Source organism: Ovis aries, chromosome 5 (genome assembly GCF_016772045.2).
Source record: "Ovis aries strain OAR_USU_Benz2616 breed Rambouillet chromosome 5, ARS-UI_Ramb_v3.0, whole genome shotgun sequence".
In the NCBI taxonomy this organism is placed as follows: domain Eukaryota; kingdom Metazoa; phylum Chordata; class Mammalia; order Artiodactyla; family Bovidae; genus Ovis; species Ovis aries.
In genome coordinates this window covers 12873167-12893490 of record NC_056058.1, presented here as the reverse complement: position 1 = coordinate 12893490, position 20324 = coordinate 12873167, and the positions used below count along the sequence as shown (strand labels likewise).

The 20324-nt window shown below is 50.5% G+C and overlaps 1 protein-coding gene and 1 pseudogene across 4 annotated transcripts; both read left to right on the top strand.

Annotated features, from left to right (window-relative positions):
* Positions 1–8805: 8805 nt before the first annotated feature.
* LOC114114918 (translation machinery-associated protein 7-like) lies at positions 8806–9032 on the top strand (annotated as a pseudogene).
* A 2989-nt stretch (positions 9033–12021) lies between these two features.
* Positions 12022–19376, top strand: S1PR5 (sphingosine-1-phosphate receptor 5). 4 transcript variants are annotated; one of them, XM_027969639.2, is made up of 3 exons: positions 15300–15351; positions 15609–15752; positions 17121–19376. In XM_027969639.2, the coding sequence occupies exon 3, from the start codon at positions 17139–17141 to the stop codon at positions 18333–18335; it is 1197 nt and encodes a 398-aa protein (XP_027825440.1). In that variant the 5' UTR covers positions 15300–15351; positions 15609–15752; positions 17121–17138; the 3' UTR covers positions 18336–19376. The 4 variants fall into 4 exon arrangements, with proteins under 4 accessions (XP_042105875.1, XP_027825439.1, XP_027825440.1 ...); XM_042249941.1 differs by lacking the exons at positions 15300–15351; positions 15609–15752 and adding an exon at positions 12022–12125; XM_027969638.2 differs by lacking the exons at positions 15300–15351; positions 15609–15752 and adding an exon at positions 14739–14896.
* Positions 19377–20324: the final 948 nt, after the last annotated feature.

The following is a 20324-nucleotide window of genomic DNA, read 5'->3' as shown; positions in this document are numbered from 1 at the left end:
CAAAACAGAAACAAACTCACAGATATAGAGAACAAACCAGTGCTTGCCAGTGGGCTGGGGAAGGAGGGAGGGGCAGCATACGCATGGGGATTAAGAGGTATAAACTACTCTTATAAAATAAATAAGCTACAAGGATACACTGTACAATGCAGGGAAGATAGCCAATATTTTATAATGACTTTTTAAAAGAAATGTTTTGGCCATACCACGTGGCTTGCATAGTAATTCCCCAACGAATGACTGAACCTATGCCTGCCGCAGTGGAAGCATGGAGTCTTAACCACTGGACCATCAGGGAATTCCCTGCAACGACTTTGTATGCCTATTTATTTTTGGTTGCACTGGGTTTTCACTGCTGCGTGGGCTTTTCCATAATTGCAGCAAATGGGGTCTACTCTCTAGTTGCAGTGTGCGGGCTTCTCCTTGCAGCGGCTTCTCCTGTTGTGGAGCACAGGCTCGGGGGCGCATGGGCTTCAGTAATCCTGGCATGTGGGGTTAGTTGCTCCCAGGCATGTGGAATCTTCCTTGACCAGGGATTGAACTCCCGTCCCCGGCATTTGGCAGGTGGATTCTTAACCGCTGGACCACCAGGGAAGTCCTCCTATAACGACTTTAAATGGAGTATTCTACAAAAACACTGAATCACTATGTTGTACATCTGAAACTAATATTTTAAATCAACTGCACTTCAATTAAGAAAAAGAAAGAAGAGGATTTCCCTGGTGGTACAGTGGATGAGAATCCGCCTGTCAATGCCGGGGACACGGGTTCAATCCTCGGTCCGAGAAGACCACTCGGAGCTCCTAAAGCTGCTGCCCCACAATTACTGCACCTGCTCTCTAGAGCCCGGGCGGCGAGCCATAGCTACTAAAGCCCACACGCCCTAGAGTGTGTGCTCTGCAACAAGAGAAGCCATTGAAACGAAAAGCCCGAGCTACTGGAGAAAGGCGATTCACAGCAATGAAGACCCAATGCGGACAAAAAATGAAATGAAAAAAAAAGTGGGGTAGTTTTTCGTATGTCAGTGACACCCCAATAAAGCTGAAAGAACAAATCACTATGGTAATGTTAGGACACAGGAACAAAACTGCATTTGAGTGGAATCCAGTGAGGTAGGCTTGTCTTCTGGTGACTGTATTTTGGCTTCAGCGCATGAATTTCATCCTGGGTTCCTCAGCAATTCTAGGAATGTTTCTGGAATGTTTCTGTGTCTCTCCACCCAGTTCTCATGCCCTTTTCTGCAATAACTCCCCACAAGGGTGAGCTGACTAAATTACACACTCTTGAAAGAAACACAAATACGTGCAAAGATGCTTTCTCATGAGAGATCATTTTCCTCGTCAAACTTCCTTGCCTTGTTGGAGCCACTTTGTTCTGTCTTTCATGCTTATATTACACATGAGATCTGCAGGACAGAATGTTTTAGAAATGAACTCTGTTTGTATATATGTGTTAGTCATGTCCGACTCTGTGACCCCATGGACTATACCCTGACTGGCTCCTCTGTCCATGGAATTTTCCAGGCAAGAATGCTGGAGTGGGTTGCCATTTCCTTCTCCAGGGGATCTTCCCAAGCCAGGGATAGATCCTGCATCTCTTGCACTGCAGGCAGATTCTTTATCATCTGAGCCACCAGGGAAGCTCTCTATTTACAGCTGCCTTTTTGGCTGCTGCTGCTGCTGCTAAGTCACTTGAGTCGTGTCCGACTCTGTGCGACCCCACAGACGGCAGCCCACCAGGCTCCCCAGTCCCTGGGATTCTCCAGGCGAGAACACTGGAGTGGGCTGCCATTTCCTTCTCCAATGCATGAAAGTGAAAAGTGCAAGTGAAGTCCCTCAGTAGTTTCTGACTCTTAGCAACCCCATGGACTGCAGCCCTCCAGGCTCCTCCATCCATGGGATTTTCCAGGCAAGGGTACTGGAGTGGGGTGCCATTGCCTTCTCCCCTTTTTGGCTGAAAGAATGCTAAACTCTTCTTTCATTCAACAAATGCATCCTGGGGGGAGGGACAGATTAGGAGTTTGGGATTAAAATATACACACCACTATAAATAAAATGGGGCTTCCCAGGTGGTGCTAGTGGTCAAGAGCCCACCTGCCAATGCAGGAGACACAGGAGACCCAGGTTCAATCTCTGAGTTGGGAAGATCCCATGGACAGATGAGCTTGGTGGCCTACAGTCCACGGGGTCACAAAGAGTCATACATGACTGAGCTACTGAGCACAACCAACAAGGACCTACTGAAGAGGACAGGGAACTATATGCAATGTCTTGTAATAACCTATGATGGAAAAAAATCTAAAAAAGAATACATATACACACGACTGATCATCTGTGCCCATACATATATAGACATACAACTGAATCATTTTGCTGTACTCCTGAAACTAACACAACATTGTAAACCAACTCTACATCAATAAAAATTTTAATTAAAATAAAAATTAAAACAATGCTATGAAAACAAAAACCAAAAAAAGCGCAAGTATATCCTGACATTTATTGTGTGTCAAGCTCTGCTAGGTATTAACAGGAACAAAAACATCTTTGTCTCCTCTTGGGGTTCTGGAGGTGAGATAAAGGAGAGAGATGTTTTCTTTATTTTCTTTCTTTTTTTCTGTACTGAGATGTAGTTGCAGCATGCGGGATCTAATTTCCTGACCAGGGACTGAACCCCAGCCCCCTGATTTGGGAATGGAGAGTCTTAGCCACTGGACTACAAGGAAAGTCCCAGGAGATAGATATTGAATTCATTACACATTACAGTTAATGATTACAATATGGGTCACATAGGAAAATGAAAGCTTGCAATGGTGGGAAATAGTATAGTTCAGGGGTTGTGATTCAGGAGGACTTCTGAGGAAGCTTATTAGTCAGAAGAGGCTGACGTTAGTCAGAAAAGGTCAAGTTTCCCTGCAGTAACAAACAAGTCCAAAGTTCAGTGGTTCAACTCAACCAAAGTTTACTTCTCCCTCGTGTTACTCATTCTACGTGAGCTGCAGGGGCTTAGCTCCACACAGCCATGCTGGGGTCCAGGTTGACCAGATATCCACCATCTTGCAGCTGCACCATCAGGAAGAAATCACTGTCTCAGTTGCTGTGGAAGGACGAGAGAGAGACTGGAGAAGCTTGTGTGGGCTTTTTCATGCCTCCTCAGAAGTGACTGACATACAGAAGTGAAGTGTCATTTCCACTCACATTTCAATAGCCAGAAATAGTCAAGAGAGTCACCAAATTGAAGTTGTTTTTCATTCAAAAGATAGTGATCTCTAAAAATGTTTATCATAGGAGCTAAAAGATGGTGGGAATTGGAAAAAGAGAGAAGGACTGCTCTGGTGGTCCAGTGGATAAGAATCTGCCTGCCAATGCAGGGGACATGGGTTCAATCCCTGGTCCGGGAATTAAGATCCCACAATGCTGCAGAGTAACTAAGGCCATGCCCCACCACTACTGAGCCCACCCACTAGAACCCACGTGCTGCAACTACTGAAGCTCCCGGGCCCGAGAGCTGGTGCTCAGCAGCCAAGAGAAGCCCCACAACTAGAGAGCAGCTCCCACCTGCCTCAACTAGAGAAAGCCCACACGCAGCAATGAAGACTCAGCACAGCCAAATGAATAAATAAGAAAAGAGAGGAAGGAAGTGTGTTCTTGGTAGAACAAACAACGCATTCAAAGGCACCAGAAACAAAGAGACAATGGGTTGCTGTTGTCCAGTCATTAAGTTGTGTCTGATTCTTAGCAATCCCATAAACTTCAGCACACCAGGCTTTCCTGTCCTTCACTATCTCCCAGAGTTTGCTCAAACTCATGTCCATTAAGTCGGTGATGCCATTCAACCATCTCATCCTCTGTCCTCCCCTTCTCCTCTTGCCCTCAATCTTTCCTAGCATCAGGGTCTTTTCCAATGAGTCGGCTCTTTGTATCAGGTGGCTAAAGTATTGGAGCTTCAGCATCAGCCCTTCCAATGAATATTCAGGGTTGATTTCCTTCACGGTTGACTGGTTTGATCTCCTTGCTGTCCAAGAGACTCTCAAGAGTCTTCTCCAGCACCACAATTCAAAAACATCAATTCTTTGGCACTCAGCCTTCTTTATAGTCCAACTCTCATATCCATACATGACTATTGGAAAAACCCCAGTTTTGACTATACAGACTTTGACAATGGGGACATGGATTCAAAATTCTGACAGAAAACCATATTTCATCTAGATTACTATCTAGAGCCAAAATGTCAATCAAACATGAAGCTCAAGTAAAGGCGCATTCCAAAACATGGAAGGGCTCAAAAATGTTCTCTCTCGTGCCCTTATGTTTTTGGAAATTTACTGTGGGATGAACTCCACAAAGGGCTTTCCAGGTGACTCAGTGGTAAAGAATCCGCTTGTCAATGCAGGAGATTCAGAAGACTCGGGTTTGACCCCTGGGTGGGGAAGGTCTCCTGGAGGAGGAAATGGTAACCCACTCCAGTATTCTTGCCTAGAGAATCCCCATGGAGAGAGGAGCCTGGTGGGCTACAGTCCATGGGGTTGCAAAGAGTCAGATACGACTGAGCACAGCATGGCTGCAGCAGTCCACAATAATGGAAGCGTGAACAAAGACAAAGAGAAGACAAGAGAGGGAGGAAAGAGTTCTGACTTAGGAAAGGGATAAAGAGAATTCCTAGGGGGTTTTCCTGGTGATCCAGTGGTTAAGAATCTACCTTCCAATGCAGGGGACTCAGGTTCCATCCCTTGTGGGGGAACTAAGATCCCACCTGCCTTGGGGCAACTAAGTCCAAGCACCTACTACTCAGTCCAAGCACTCTGGAGCCCATGCTGGGAAACAAACATCCTTCAAGGAGCAACTAAGACCCAATACAAGCAAAAATAAATTAACTGGGGGAAAAAAAAAAACAATTAAAAAATAAAGAGAATTCCTAGGATCCTGACAGGAAGAAATCCCCAACAAAAAGAAGCCAGGAGGAAAACAGAATGCTACGTCTATACTAGGCTTCCCAGGTGGCACTAAAGATAAAGAACCTGCTTGCTAATGCAGGTGACATAAGAGACATGGATTCAGTCCCTGAGTCGGGAAGATTCCATGGAGAAGAGTACGGCAACCCACTCCAGTATTTTTGCCTGGAGAACCCCATGGGCAGAGCAGCCTGGGGGTAGGAGGACTACTGTCCATACGGTCACAGAGAGTTGGACATCACTGAAGGGACTTATCAGGCACACATTCACCTCTAGATTATTGGATAAATTTTATCATTTGGAAAGCTGAATTGAGATAAATTGCTAGAACTTCTAAGAAAGAGAACCAAAGAAAAAAAAAGGAAATTAACTCCAGTGGAGAAATTATATATCATAATAATTATACTTCTCAGTGATACCACCTGATGGCTGGGAGGCATCTCAAACTCAACTGGCCCTAAACTGAACTCCCAGAATTTAACTTCTGCCTTTTCTGTTGTTCCGTGACGTTCCCATCTCAGATTCCTGAAAAACAACCTAGCAAGATTTGGGGACTCCTAACGGCCCACATGAACAGGCTCAGATCAAATTGAGTTGACCCCGCCCACATTTTCCAGCCTGACCAATCAGAGTAGTCCGTCCTCACCCACCCACCCCCACCCCGAACTCCGCGGTAGGAGATTGGTTAAGTTATGACATGTGATCCTAGAAAGGCCCATGAGATTCAGTACTGGGACTTCTGGTGGAACCCTAGAGCAATTGGCTATATCTTTCCAAGTTGCTACTGAGTGGGAATAATGAATCTGTAGCACCAAGAAGAATCTCTGCCACCCAAAGGGGAACTTGATGAGATCAAAGCTCAGCTGAGTCAAGAGAGAGTTGGATTCCTGGTGCTATCAGAGCTTCTTGATCCAGCCATGCCTGAAGTTAACGCAATTCCCAGATCCCCAGATTTTCAGCTACAGGAGTCAGTTCATTCCTAACCACAGCCTCCATGCTTGTTTGAGTTGTTTTTGAGTTGGACTTAATTTTTTTTTCTGGAACTTTCAGCTAAACAAATCCTGATAAATACAGCCCCTACTCCGTGCCAGGAACTGCACTACAGAGTTGACATGAGGGACTTCGCTGGTGGTCCAGTGGCTAAGACTCAGAGCTCTTAATGCAGGGAGCCCAGGTTTCATTCCCTGGCCAGGGAACTATAAAGAGGAGAGTGAAAAAGCTGGCTTAAAACTCAACATTTAAAAAACTAAGATCATGGCATCTGGTCCCATCACTTCATGGCAAATAGATGGGGAAAAGTGGAAACAGTGACAGATTTTATTTTCTTGGGCTCCAGAATCACTACATCCGGTGACTGCAGCCATGAAAAGATGCTTGCTCCTTGAAAGAAGGACAAACTTATGACAAACCTAGACAGCATATTAAAAAATAGAGACATTTTGCCGACAAAGATCCATATAGCCCAAGCCATGTTTTTTCCCAGTAGTCCGGAATGGATGTGAGAGTTGGACCGTAAGGAAGGCTAGGTGTTGAAAGATTGATTCTTTCAAATTGTGGTGCTATAGCGTTCCTTAAATTGCAAAAAGATCAAACCAGTCAATCCTAAATGAAATTAACCTTGCATATTCACTGGAGGGACTGATGCGGAAGCTGAAGCTCCAATACTTTGGCCACCTGATGGGAAGAGTCGACTCACTGGAAAAGACACTGATTCTGGGAAAGACTGAAGGCAAGAGGAGAAGGGGGTGGCAGAGGATGAGATGTTTAGAAGGCATCATTGACTCAATGGACATGAGTTTGAGCAAACTCCAGGAGACAGTGAGGGACAGTGAAGCCTGGAGTACCGCACGCAGTTCATGGGGTCGCAAAGAGCTGGACACAACTCAGTGACTGAACAACAGTGATGGGCAACTAGATCCCACATGTCACAACTAAAGATCCCACTTGCTGCAACTGGGACCTGGTGTAGCCAAGTTAAAAAAAAAAAAAGAGTTGACATGACCTATTTCATTGAACCCTCTGAGAGAGGGAATAATTAGGATTCCTATTTACTGATAAGGAAACTGAGGCTCAAATGAATCCATCTGCTGATCACTAGAGACAGAATTCCAACCCACGTCTGTCTGACCCCAAGTCTTGCTTCTCTGATCATGAGGAACAGTTGTCAGATTTGAAGATTCAAAGATAGACCACGGTATGATGAGGGGTGGGGAGGAGGGCAAGGGCCAGGTGCCAATGGCCTGGTTTGCTTGAGCTTTCTTTTTTCTCTTTTTAGATTGAAGTATAGTTTATTTACAATGTTGGGTTGGCTTCAGATTTACAGAAAAGTGATTCAGTTATACATACATATATATCTACCCCCCCCAGATGCTTCTTTTTTTTTTTTTTAAACTATTTATATATATGGCTGCATGGACTTCCCTGGTGGCTCAGAGGGTAAAGAATCTGCCTTCAATGCAGGAGACCCCTGGGTTGATCTCTGGGTTGGGAAGATCCCCTGGAGGAGGGAAACCACAACTCACTCCAGTATTCTTGCCTGCAGAATCCCATGGACAGAGGAGCCTGGAGGGCTGTAATCTATGGGGTTGCAAAGAGTCGGACACGACTGAATGACTAACACACACACACACACACACACACACACACACACACACACACTGAGTGACTAACACCCACACACATACAGGGTCTTAGCTGAGGTATCCAGCATCTTAGTTGCAGTATGTGGGATCTAGTTCCCTGACCAGGGATTGAACCCAGGTCCCCTCTAGTGAAAGCACTGAGTCTTAACTGTTGGACCACCAGGGGAAATGGGTGAATTGTGTGGTATGTGAATTATATCTCAATAAAGTTGTTAAAAATAAATAATGTCTGACATTTATCAAGTGGTTAAGCTCCGGGTTTGGGCAATGTGTTAGCTCTTTACACCAATAAGGGTGCTCGTATCACAAGATCACTGTGAGAACGAAAAGACTTTCACGACTTCATTTTACAGACGAGGAGACTGAGGTCAGAGAGGTTAAGCAAGTCACACAGCAAAATGATGATCCGACAGCAGAGGCCTGATATTTGAGGTCCACAGATCCTCCCTTGTCCCGCCCCCAGCTTCACCCCCCACCCCTGCTCTTTCCTTCCCTTTTGCCACAATTCTGCCCTGCTGACCTGATTTCTATTTCTTTTAGGTACACATTCTCTCCAGCCTCCAGATTTTTGCATATGCTGACTCAATCCTTCTGCCCAGCTCTTCTTTCCCTTCCCCTCCAAATCTAGTTTGTGAAATGAATGTCTAAGCGTGAAGGGGAAGAGAGAGAGAGAGAGAGAGAGAGAGAGAGAGAGAGAAGGTTCTGATTCCAAGTTTCAAGGCTCATTTGGAAGTGAGGGATGCATGGAGGGGTGCCCCTGCCCCCTCTGCCTCCAGGGGACTCAGTTCCCCCATCCACACCTACAGCTTTTGGAGCCCTTGTTGTTTAGTCAGCCAGTCATATCCAACTCTTTAAGACCACGTGGACTCTGGCCAGCCAGGTTCCTCTGTCCAAGGGATTTCCCAGGCAAGAATACTGGAGCAGGTTGCCATTTCCTCCTCCAGGGGATCTTCCCTTCCCTCGGCCTGGGTTTAATCCTAGCAGTAACTGGGGACACATGTGTGGGAGGGTGAGGTCAGATTTTCCCCTGGGCAGCTCACAAGGTCCGAAGTGAGCAGGTGAGAAAAGCATGGCTCTGCCCAGTTTGTGCCCAGCACCTGGGGACGAGGTTATTTCCCCCCTACCCCATCCCTACGAAGCTGCCTTCTCCTCCCTTCCTCCTCCCAACTCAAAGACTCTTCTCAGAGCCTTTAAAAATCTTTAGCACTTCCGATGGCAGGGTCTGGGGAAGGGGCAGCAGGCACCATATTGGGCCGTAAAGGTGGCAAGAAGCAGCCCCTAAAGCAGCCCAGGAAGCAAGCCAAGGAACGGAGGAGGGAGATAAGACATTCAAGCAGAAACAGGAGGAGGAGCAGAAGAAACTGGAGGAGCTACAAGCAAAGGCCTCGGGGAAAGGCCCTCTGGCCAGGGGTGGAATTAAGAAATTTGGCAAACAGTAAGCTGTTCCTTCGGAGAAGGCAATGGCACCCCACTCCAATACTCTTGCCTGGAGAATCCCATGGACGGAGAAGTCTGGTGGGCTGCAGTCCATAGGGTCTCAAAGGGTCAGACACGACTGAGCGACTTCCCTTTCACTTTTCACTTTCATGCACTGGAGAAGGAAATGGCAACCCACTCCAGTGTTCTTGCCTGGAGAATCCCAGGGACAGGGGAGCCTGGTGGGCTGCCATCTATGGGGTCCCACAGAGTTGGACACAACTGAAGTGACTTAGCAGCAGCAGCAGCAGCAGCAAGCTGTTCCTTGTGTCTGAGGCAATGAAGACCCTTATTTCCATTCCTGTTTAAAAATCTGGATTCCCTGCCATAATATCTGTTGCCACCTATAGCTAGAATGAAGTGTTGTCTTAGAACCTACTGTACATTTAAGAATAAACTTTGGTAAAAAAAAAAAAAAAACTTTAATAAGGACATTCAGACAATAGTACTATTCAGTCATAAAACGAAACGAAAGAAAAAAAAGCGAAACGAAGGGACTTCCCTGGTGGTTCAGTGGCTAAGGCTCCAGGCTCTAAGTGCAGGGGACCTGGGTTGGACCCCTAGTCAGGGAACTAGATCCCGCATGCCTCGACTAAGACTTGGCGCAGCAAATAAATAAGGATATAAACATTAAAACAAAACAAAACAAAACAAAACTGTGCTCCTGACAGCACAGTCAGGCATTTCAAGTTCAAATAACTTCAGAGGCCAGGCTGGCAACAGAAATACCCAAAGCCACCCAGCAGAGTGAACTGGGGGCATATATCCACCCAAGGATTTCTCAGGCAAATGCTTTTTGTGTATTTTTAAAAATTATTTTATATTGAAGTATAGCTGATTTTGGCTTCCTTGATGGTTCAGACTGTGAAGGATCTGCCTGCAATGAGGGAAATCTGGGTTCAATCCCTGGGTGAGGAAGGTCTCCTGGAGAAGGGAATGGCTACGAACTCCAGTATTCTTGCCTGGAGAATTCCATGGACAGAGGAGCCTGGGGGGCTACAGTCCATGGGGTCGCAAAGAATCACAGAGAACTGAGCAACTAACATTTCATTTTCACAGCTGATTTATAATGCTGTGTTAGTTTCAGGTGTATAGCAAAGTGATTCAGTTATATCCATTCTTTTTCAGATTCTCTTCCCATACAGGCTATTACAGAATATTGAGTAGAATTTCCTGTGCTATACAGGAGGTCCTTGTTGATTATCTATTTTATCTATAGTAGTGTGTATATCAGAGAAATCGATGGCACCCCACTCCAGCACTCTTGCCTGGAGAATCCCATGGACGGAGGAGCCTGGTAGGCTGCAGTCCATGGGGTCTCGAAGGGTCGGACATGACTGAGCAACTTCCCTTTCACTTTTCACTTTCCTGTGTTGGAGAAGGAAATGGCAATCCACTCCAGTGTTCTTGCCTGGAGAATCCCAGGGACAGGGGAGCCTGGTGGGCTGCCGTCTATGGGGTCGCACAGAGTCGGACACGACTGAAGCGACTTAGCAGTAGCAGCAGTGTGTATATATTAATCCCAAACTCCTAATTTATCCCCCTCCTTTTCTTGATTAATAATTTTTTTTTAATAGCAGTTTTAGTTTCACAGCAAAATTGAGCAGAAAGTACAGAGATCTCCCATATACACCCAGCCCTCCCACCCTAGTCCTCTCCCTCTATGGACATCCCACACAATAGTAGCGTATTTTGAACCGCTGGTGAATCTACATGACCCATGAACACATCATTATCACCCAAAGTGCATAGTGGTTTTTTTTTTTTTTTTTTCTGCATCCCACAGCTTGTGGGATCTTACTTTCCTGACTAAGGATTGAAACTATGAGCCCTGCAATGGAAGCTGTTTGTTCTAACCACTGGACCACCAACAAAGCCCCTCATTATACTTTTCTTAATTGGAATTTTTCTGTCAGAAAGAGTTGTTCCTTCGCCCTCATCTTAAAATAGACTCACTCATGTATTTAAATCAGTTTGGACTTGTTATTTATTCTTCGGGTTATAATTCAATTCTAATGCTGTCTAGTTTGTTCAAAATTGTTCCAGCTTTGGCCAGCAGGAGTTCTTTTCAGGCTGGCTCCTGTCCTTTTTCCTTTTTTATTTTTCCACTTCTGGCTCTAGAAGATGCTCCAGTGTCCTTGTGGATTTTCTCTGCCCTTATCCTAGAAGCAGCCATTTCTCCAAGGAGTCCTGGTTCCTCCTACTGGAAAATGGTATTTAGAAACCAGATCTGGATGCTGAGTGTTCTCATTGCTTCTAGGGCGTCATTGCTTCTGGACACAAGGCAGACAGAGCTAGGAAATCTGTATACACTCAAGCCTATATTTATTTTAAAAAATTTTTATTGGAGTATAGCTGCATTACAATATTGTGTTCATTTCTGCTGTACAGCAAAGTGAATCAGCTCTATGTATATATCTACTCCTTTTTGGATTTCCTTCCCATTGAGGTCACCACAGAGCATCAAGCAGAGTTCCCTGTGCTATATACAGTAGGCTCTCATTAGCTATCTATTTATACACAGTATCAGTAGTGTATATATGTCAGTCTCAATCTCCCAGTTCATCCCACCCGCCCTTCCCCTGCCTTGGCATCTGTATGTTTGTTCTCTGCCTCTGTGTTTCTATTTCCACTTTGCAAATAGGTTCATCTCTAACTATTAAACATTTCATAATGATAACCCCATCTAGCACCACATTGCTTATTTGCAACTTCCTCTCCAACAGTATGAAGAGTGGTTGTCAGTATCTACAATCTATGTACTTATTTGTTCAATGCTAGTACATAGCTATTCCCAAATTAAGCTCTACCCCTGTGAGACACAAACTCACTCACCCGAGTACAGTGTTTCTATACAGTTCAGACAGACATTTGAATGGGAAACCTTGGAGCCAGGCAAGCAAATCTTATAGTTGTGAGGCAGAGTTGGCTCTCTGACCTACAGTTTGAGACACCACCCCCTCTCCTCCTTGCGGAAACATGACTGCTCTGGTCTTTGGTCGTGGGAAAGTTGTCAGCTTGCAGCTCCCTGCAGCCACATTCAAGCCTCAGAACTGGTAGGTGGGAGATAGATAGAGGCGGGGGAATGGGAAGTCTTGCTGCAGCCCTCTACCTCTCTGGATGGGCAGAGGTGCGAGGGGGCTGTGGGAGGCATTTTGCTCTTTTAGAGCCGAGGCTACAGCTCAGGAAGAATGGGTACAGATTGGGTGGAGCAGCCCCTGTGGGTGATGGCCCTGGCAGCAGAACTTGCCAGGCAGGTGTGCCAGCCCAGGCATGCATCAGGCGGGCAGGCTGTAGCAAGGGTGCCCTTCCCTGGGAAGAGACCAGGCATGGGTGGGGGGCAAGGGGTGGGGCGGGCTGGGCTGGTGGTGGTACATGGGGCGGGTGGGGCCTGAGCTGAACCTCTAATTCCTCCTCGGGGATACAGTGGTGCCCAGTAGCGCCTGTGCGTGCGTGCGTGCTGAGTCGCTTCAGTTGTGTCCGACTGTGGACTGTAGCCCGCCAGGCTCCTCTGTCCATGGGATTCTCCAGGCAAAGAATACTGGAGTACGTTGCCATGACTTCCTCCAGGGGATCTTCCCTACCCAGGGATCGAACTCACATCTCTTAAGTCTACCTGCATTGACAGATAGGTTCTTTCCCACTAGTACCCTAGCCAACATGTATTGAACACTCACCTGTGTCTTGAAGCTCCATTCCATCCCTTCTTCCTCAAGGGCATCTCTCAGAGTGGAAACTGTCATCATCCATTTTACAAAAGAGGCCACCAAGGCTCCAAGGAGAGTGTCATTTGTCTGGAGTCCTAGATGACAAAGTAACTGAGCCTGGCTCCAGACTCCAAGCTCTTACTCTTTACTCAGTGACTGGGCAGAAGCACAGACAGGGCCCCTGCCTTCCTGGAGCTGGGAGTCCAGGGCAGAGCCATATGATGTACCACACGAATCAGTAAGTAATGAAGGTCATTTCAGACGGTACCGACTGCAGTGTGAGACTGGGGAGGAGGCGGACACAGACCGGAAGGCCTCTCTGAGGAAGCGACCGCCTGGGAAGGGCTGGGGGCAGGGTGTTCCGGGCACGCTGATCCCCAAGTCCCAAGGTCTTGAAGAGTGTGAGGAACTGGTGTGTGTGTTGAGGGGAGACAGTGAGGCTGGAATAGGAAGAATGGAGATAAAAGCGGGAGAGACTGTGCCAGGCCTTGTGGGCTTTGAAGGCCTGGTACTTTTTGAATTTGGACTTTTACTCTGAGCCACATAGGGAGCCATGGGACCATCTGGACAGAAGAAGGCTGTGATCTTGTGGGATCTCATGCATGAAGTGGCACAAGTTAGGGGTGCTGGGCCGGGGACCGGGGGCCGGAAGCCCCCCTCCACTGTATATAGGGCCCGTGGGAGGTGAGATTGCCACTTGGGAGGTGAGAAGCAGCCACATTCCCACCCTAGGGTGTGGCTTCCCCTTTGCAGAAGGGGGTCATTTATCAAGCACATGGCCCTGACACTTTGGGGAATCTTCAGGGCTCATCCTCGATGGCTTGGTGGGGGAGGCCGGGGGCTCCAGCATTCAAATCTCACCACACTCACCCCACCCAACAACCATCTCCACACCCCCCAACTCTGGCTTCCCTGGCTGCACTGCCCCAGTGCCTGATCTGTTGGAGCAGGCAAAGAGGAGAGAAGTCACTCAGTCCTGCAGACTCTCAGCGACCCCATGGACTGCACTTACCAGGCTCCTCCATCCATGGGATTTTCCAGGCAAGAGTACTGGAGTGGGTTGCCATTTCCTTCTCCAGGGGATCTTCCCAACCCAGATTTCCAGCGTTGCAGGCAGACGCTTTACCGTCTGACCCACCAGGGAAGGAGCAGGGAAGAGTGGTTCTATTTGGAGCCACTGGGATCCCTAAGAGGCGACAGGAGGATGCAACCTAGCCTGGGTGCCCCAAGGGGTCTCTCTCCCCCTCTCTCCCATCTGACCCATCTGATCCATCCGCTGATCCTCTCTGGGCCGCCCTCACCCCACCCGAGGAGGCCGAGGCCGGCAGAACCTGAGGCAGCCGGTGCAAAGGGCACAGTCCTAGCGAAGGTCGCAGCAGCCAGGCCCCAGCCCCCACTTCCCGGCTGTGGCCTCTGATCTGAGGGAGCTTCCCAGCGTGGAAGCTCCTGGGAAGTGGGGGTGGCGGGTGCGGGGCCAGCTGGGACTGGCCCATCGGAGGAGCTGAGGCCTGGGAGAGGCGTGGGAGAGACACAGAGAAAGACAAAGAAGCGACTGAGAGAGAGAGACACACACAGAGACGGGGAGAAACAGAGACGGAGAGACCCCGAGAAATCAGAAGGGAGACACACAGGGAGAAAGTGAGGGAGACATTCATTCATTCACTCACTCACTCCGCGGCTGCTTATTGGGCACGGGCTTGTGTCCAGGCAGTGCCCAGAGCAGACACAAATCTCTTCTCCGGTGGGGTTGACTGTCTGGTGGGGACACAGCCCAGAAACCTGATAACCGAGTAAACCACTTTGTCGAGAGTGATAAGGGCGAGAGATACGGGGTGGGGGAAGCGGGACAACCAGGGGGACCTACGAGCCAGATTCTTCTTATCTGGGGAGAAGATTCCCACCAGCATCTTGACCGCGCCTGCCCCTCCCCCACCCGCCCCAAACGGGACGGGAGAGGGATAAGGGGGTGGGGCCTGCGCCCGGAAGCCGACGGCTCTATCTGTTGTGGGGGGAGGGGAATTGAGGCTATGGCTGCTAAAGACCCTTCTTAACCCGGGTTGCGGGGGTTCCTCCGCCGCCTGGACGTCCTTGGGGTGCAGCCCAGGGTGTTCAATCAGAAGGTAGGTGGGAAAAGGGGAGGGATCAGTGCCCAGAGTACAGAGGGGACCCCTCTATTAGGTGTTGGGGGGACGGGGGGGAAAGAAACTCAGGTTGCGGCCGCCCGGGGTGAAGAACCCTCCCCCTGCTCGTGTCTCCGGATCCTCCCACCGCGACGGAGCATCCCCGGGAGGGCCGCCCGGGCCAGGAGCGGGGAGCCGAGGGCTGACCAGTGCCAGTCGGCGCCGAGGGCGCGTTCCGTTGCCGCGGCGGGTGGTACAGGCTGGCAGACACGCGCTGGCAGCCGCGGGCTGGCAGCCCGTACCCCAAGAGGAGGAGGGGGCAACTGCTGGCGATCTCCAGCGCTCTGCCTTGGGGGCCGCCCCCTCGCCTGCCCCCAGCCCCGCCTCCCGAACAGGGGCCGCTCTCTCCGCTCCCGGCCGCGCGACTGTCGAGCGCGCACTACCTGGGCGCAGGGGTGAGTGTCCACCACTGGGTCCTTTCGCGCGCGGGGCTCGTCCTGGCCTGGGGGTGGGGGTTGCCCTGGCCACCACCCTTGTCCCCTTGGCTTGGATTTCTCGGGCCTTTCCCGAAGTCTCTTGGAAGGGGAAAATCTGAGATTTCGGGACTGGGTGCGGGGACCCGGGACGGGGGTGGAAGGCACCCGGAATCCCCCCGCCTCGTCCTCTACCAGCCACACCACTGCAAGTTTCGCTACCTCACTCTTGTCTCCAGGCAAAAGGAGGAGAGGTGGGAGGTACACAGGCTGCGAACCACTGCGCAGTGTCCCCAGAGCAGCGAGTGTGACCCTGGGGTGACCCTCATCTGCGTGTATTTGGTGTCCCCTTCACCCCAGCATGGCTGAGTCCGTGACTTGCTGTGAGTCTGATTTGCGCCTGGTTCCCTGTGTGCAGCTCAAGCCATCTGGGAGCCATTTGTTTCTGCCCTGTCCAGTTAAATCCGTTCCCCTCCCCAGGCCCTGGTTTTCTCATCTGTTCAGTGGGACTTCCGTGACTGTGTCTCAGTTTCTGCGTGGATGTGTTTGTGTGGAGCATGAAAATCTTTGTGTCTGCTTCTTTGCGAGGTACTTCGTCTGAGCCTCAGTTTCCTGATCTGTAAATTGGGGTTAAGGGGAGACTGCCCAGGGTATGTTAGCGCGAAGTCACAGTTAGGAGGTATTATTATACTTTAATGACGTGTATGTCCCGCAAGAGTCTATGAGAGGTGAATTCCGTCTGCTGCCCTCAGGCTCTGGCCCTGCAAAATGGGTGGAGTTTTCTTTGCCTTCTCACTGGGGTTTTGCAGCGAATGAAGGGGGGAGTTCGCAGGGAAAAAACCTCTATGCAGCGAGGCGTGTAGATTGTGGGGTTCTGGGTCCCAGGGGGTGGGTGGAGGTTGTGAAATTGTGGCCTGTGAGACTAGGCATAAGATCCTGTCTGTGTGTGGGGGAATTTGTATATATCTTTCAGTGTCCGTGTGTGAATGTACTTCCTTTTTTAAAAATTTTATTTTTGTGCTTTCTTTTTTAAAAACTATTTTTATTTATTTTTGGCTGTGCTGGGTCTTTGTTGTTGCGTGAGCTTTTCACTAGTTGCACCCAGTGGGGACTACTCTCTAGTTGCCCAGCGCGGACTTCTTGCACGGGTTCTTCTGTTGCAGAACACGGGCTCTAGGGCGCTCTGTTTTCAGTAGTTGCCGTGCGTGGGCTCAATAGCTGTCGCGCACAGGCTCAGTTGCTCTGCGGCCTGTGGGATCCTCCCAGACCAGGGATTGAACCCTTGTCTCCTGCACAGGCAGGCGGTGGATTCTTATCCACTGGACCAGCAGGGAAGACCTGAACGTACTTTCATGGTTCCCTGAGAGGGTGTAACTGCGCATTTTGCCCTAGTTTGTGACTATCTATGCACATGTCCTTGTCAATGCGTCACTGTATTTGTCGCGTTCTCTGTGTGTCTGTTTCTGTTTTTGACTAAGATGGCTCTGGATATCTGTGCCTGTGTATGAATTATTAGTGTCCCTCTCATGTGGGACTCTGTTACCCTGTCCCCTCTGATATGATTTGTCTCCTTGTGTTGGCCTGTCTCCATGGACACCCCCCTTCTATCCCAAATTCCCTCTGGGCGTGCGTGTAGGGTAGGGAGTAGGGGGTTAGAACCCCTTCCCAGGTCAGGGGCCGCTTATGCCTGCCTTCGCAGGCCGCCGGGGATGGTGCGCATGAGGCCTGACATTGCTCCCACCTCTCCGCAGCCTTGGGGCGGGCGGCCCATGGAGCCGGGGCTGCTGCGGCCCGCGCCGGTGAGCGAGGTCATCGTCCAGCATTACAACTACACCGGCAAGCTCCGCGGTGCGCGCTACCAGCCTGGCGCCGGATTGCGTGCAGATGCCGTCGTGTGCCTGGCCGTGTGCGCGCTCATCGTGTTGGAGAACTTAGCCGTGCTGATCGTGCTCGGACGCCACCCGCGCTTCCATGCGCCCATGTTCCTGCTTCTGGGCAGCCTCACGCTGTCCGACCTGCTGGCCGGCGCCGCCTATGCCGCCAACATCCTGCTGTCCGGGCCGCTCACGCTGCGTCTGTCGCCCGCGCTCTGGTTCGCCCGTGAAGGCGGCGTCTTCGTGGCGCTCTCCGCGTCCGTGCTGAGCCTTTTGGCCATTGCACTCGAGCGCCTCCTCACCATGGAGCGTCGGGGACCCGCGCCCGCCGCCCGTCGGGGGCGCACGTTGGCGCTGGCGGCCGCCGCCTGGGGCTTGTCCCTGCTCCTCGGACTACTGCCGGCGCTCGGCTGGAATTGTCTGGGCCGTCTGGAGGCCTGCTCCACGGTCCTGCCGCTCTACGCCAAGGCCTACGTGCTCTTCTGCGTGCTCGCCTTTCTCGGCATTCTGGCAGCCATCTGCTCGCTCTACGCGCGGATATACTGCCAGGTGCGTGCCAAGGCGCGGCGCCTCCGGGCGCACCCCGGGACTGGCGAGGGCTCCTCGGTGCGCGCGCGCCACACGCCGCGCTCCTTGGCGCTGTTGCGCACGCTCAGCGTGGTGCTCGTGGCCTTCGTGGCCTGTTGGGGCCCCCTCTTCCTGCTGCTCTTGCTGGACGTGGCGTGCCCGGCGCGCGCCTGCCCTGTGCTCCTGCAAGCGGACCCCTTCCTGGGCCTGGCCATGGCCAACTCGCTCCTGAACCCCATCATCTACACGCTGACCAACCGCGACCTGCGTCACGCGCTCCTGCGCCTCGTCTGCTGCAACCGGGGCCGCTGCTGCCGAGACCCAGGTGCCTCCCGGCGGTCGGGGAGCGCCCCTGGGGCTTCGGGCGACCTGCATCGCTGGCTACCTCCCGGCCTGGATGGCAGCTCCAGCCGCTCCGAGCGCTCCTCTCCCCAGCGGGACGGGTTAGAGACCAGCTGTTCCACCGGCTGCCCTGGTGCACCCACGGTCGCCGGGACCCTGGTAACCCCGCCAGCTACAGACTGACACCCTTTGACCGCCATTGCCCTCCCTAAGAGCTCTTTTGCAGACTTTCTTTTTAAATAAAGGAATTTATAGGAAAAAGCAGCCAAAGATGAAGATGCTGGAGGCAGAAAAGACCTAGGAAAATATATTTTATTGACGCTAAACTCCACAGCAATGAACAAAACAGACAAAAATCCCTGCTTTTGTGGAATTGATGTTCTTGCGTCGGACTCAGAGATGATAACGGAGTGAAGAAGTGTGGAGATGATTCCGGTGACAACACAGTGATGCGATGGTGGTCAGGTGATGCCTTTTTGAAGAGGTGGTGACATGTGATGTGGGCTGAGGTGATGATTATCCTGGGAGCTTTTATTTTGGCATGTGGGGTCTTAGTTCCCTAATCTGGAATGAGCCCACAACCCCTGCAGTGGAAGCAGGGAGTCCTAACTGTGGCCTGCTGGGGAATTCCCTGTCCCGGGACCTTCCCAAGGAAGAGCATTTCAGAACGGGGGAGCAGCAGGTGCAGAAGTCCTAATGCTAGAATATGCCTGTGTGTTCTCTCAGAAGCAAAGATCTTAGTGCCATTGGCGCAAGGATGGAGAGGCAGACAAGAAACAAAGAAAGGAAAATAATGGGGCAGGTGGGGCAAAGCCTTATGGTCCCAGGGGAGAAACTTCTGCTCTGAGTGAAGTAGTACTCCTGGAAGCTTCTAGGCAGAGGAAGGACTTAATCAGGCTCAGGTATTTGCACCTACCTCTGCTCTCTGTAGAGGGTGAAGCCAGGAGAACTGGGTGATGGTAACTGCCTAGGGGAGTGATGACAAGGACTGGGACGGTATGGATTCTCCACAGACTTGGGAGGGATTGGACAGAATTACTGAGGAGTTGGGTGTGGGGGAGAAAGGAGTCAAGGACAAGTGTTCACTTTTAGAGGAGAGGCCAAAGATGGAGCACCCCAAAACTTGACTCCAGGAGACTCAGCCTGTTCCTCTGTGAAACAAGATTTTTTTTGAAAGTGGTATCAGATCCTTCATAAAAGAATAAAAATATAATTGAATAATAAGAGTAATAACAGTTGATTTTACCCTTGGTGGCTCAGCTGGTAAAGAATCTGCCTGCAATGTGGGAGACCTGGGTTAGATTCCTGGGTTGGGAAGATCCCTTGGAGGAGGGCATGGCAACCCACTCCAGTATTCTTGCCTGGAGAATCCCCATGGACAGAGGAACCTGGCGGGCTGCGGCCCGTGGGATTAAAAAGAGTCAGAGCAACTGATTGACTAAGCACAGAACAGCACAGTTACTCCCATAGTATTCTAGGCCTGGGACATGCCTTTTTCTCACCTTTCCTACAATCTTGTAAGGTAGGTTTTCTCACTCCCATTTGACAGATGAGGAGAATCCAGGAACTGAGTATTTTGTCCTATTTTCTGAGCCAGGATTTTAGCCAAGGAGGTTAGGCTCCACCGTTCCGGTTCCAAGAGGTCTGTTACGCCCAGACCAACACTCCTTTGTTCAAGGGTCTGCATTTTCAGCCAGGGGTGATATTAGGGCCCCAGCTATGGCCATGAAAGGTTTCAGGTGTCCTGACCACAGTTCCCAGCTGTCTCAGGCTCCCAGCTGTCCCCAGGCGCATTCCTAACCTCACTGTGGAGAGGCAGGCTGGAGAGGGGCAGGGTAGGTTTGGGGAAAGGGCCTGGGGCTTCGGGTTCAGATTGTGGTACATCACTTGCCAGGACACAGCAGAACTGCAGGCAGCTGAAAAGTATGTAGTGTGTAGGGGTGGGGGTGAAGGGCACTGACCAGCCAGGGGACCTGAGTTCCCGTGGGCCACGCTCACAACGTCCCTGCACACTGTAAGCACTGAGAAAACCAACCTATTTCCTGGAACATAAACACTCAAGCCTGGGGTCACATGCCAGTGCGCTTTGAGAACTGATTCTAATTTCCTGCCTGGTTACAGTATCCCCAGGCTTCTGTGATCTTCCAGGGCAACCTGAGCCACCCCACCCCA

What these genes read in the sequence shown, in the direction of transcription:
- S1PR5 (XM_042249941.1), top strand. Translation starts at nt 17,139, where the DNA reads ATGGAGCCGGGGCTGCTGCGGCCCGCGCCGGTGAGCGAGGTCATCGTC.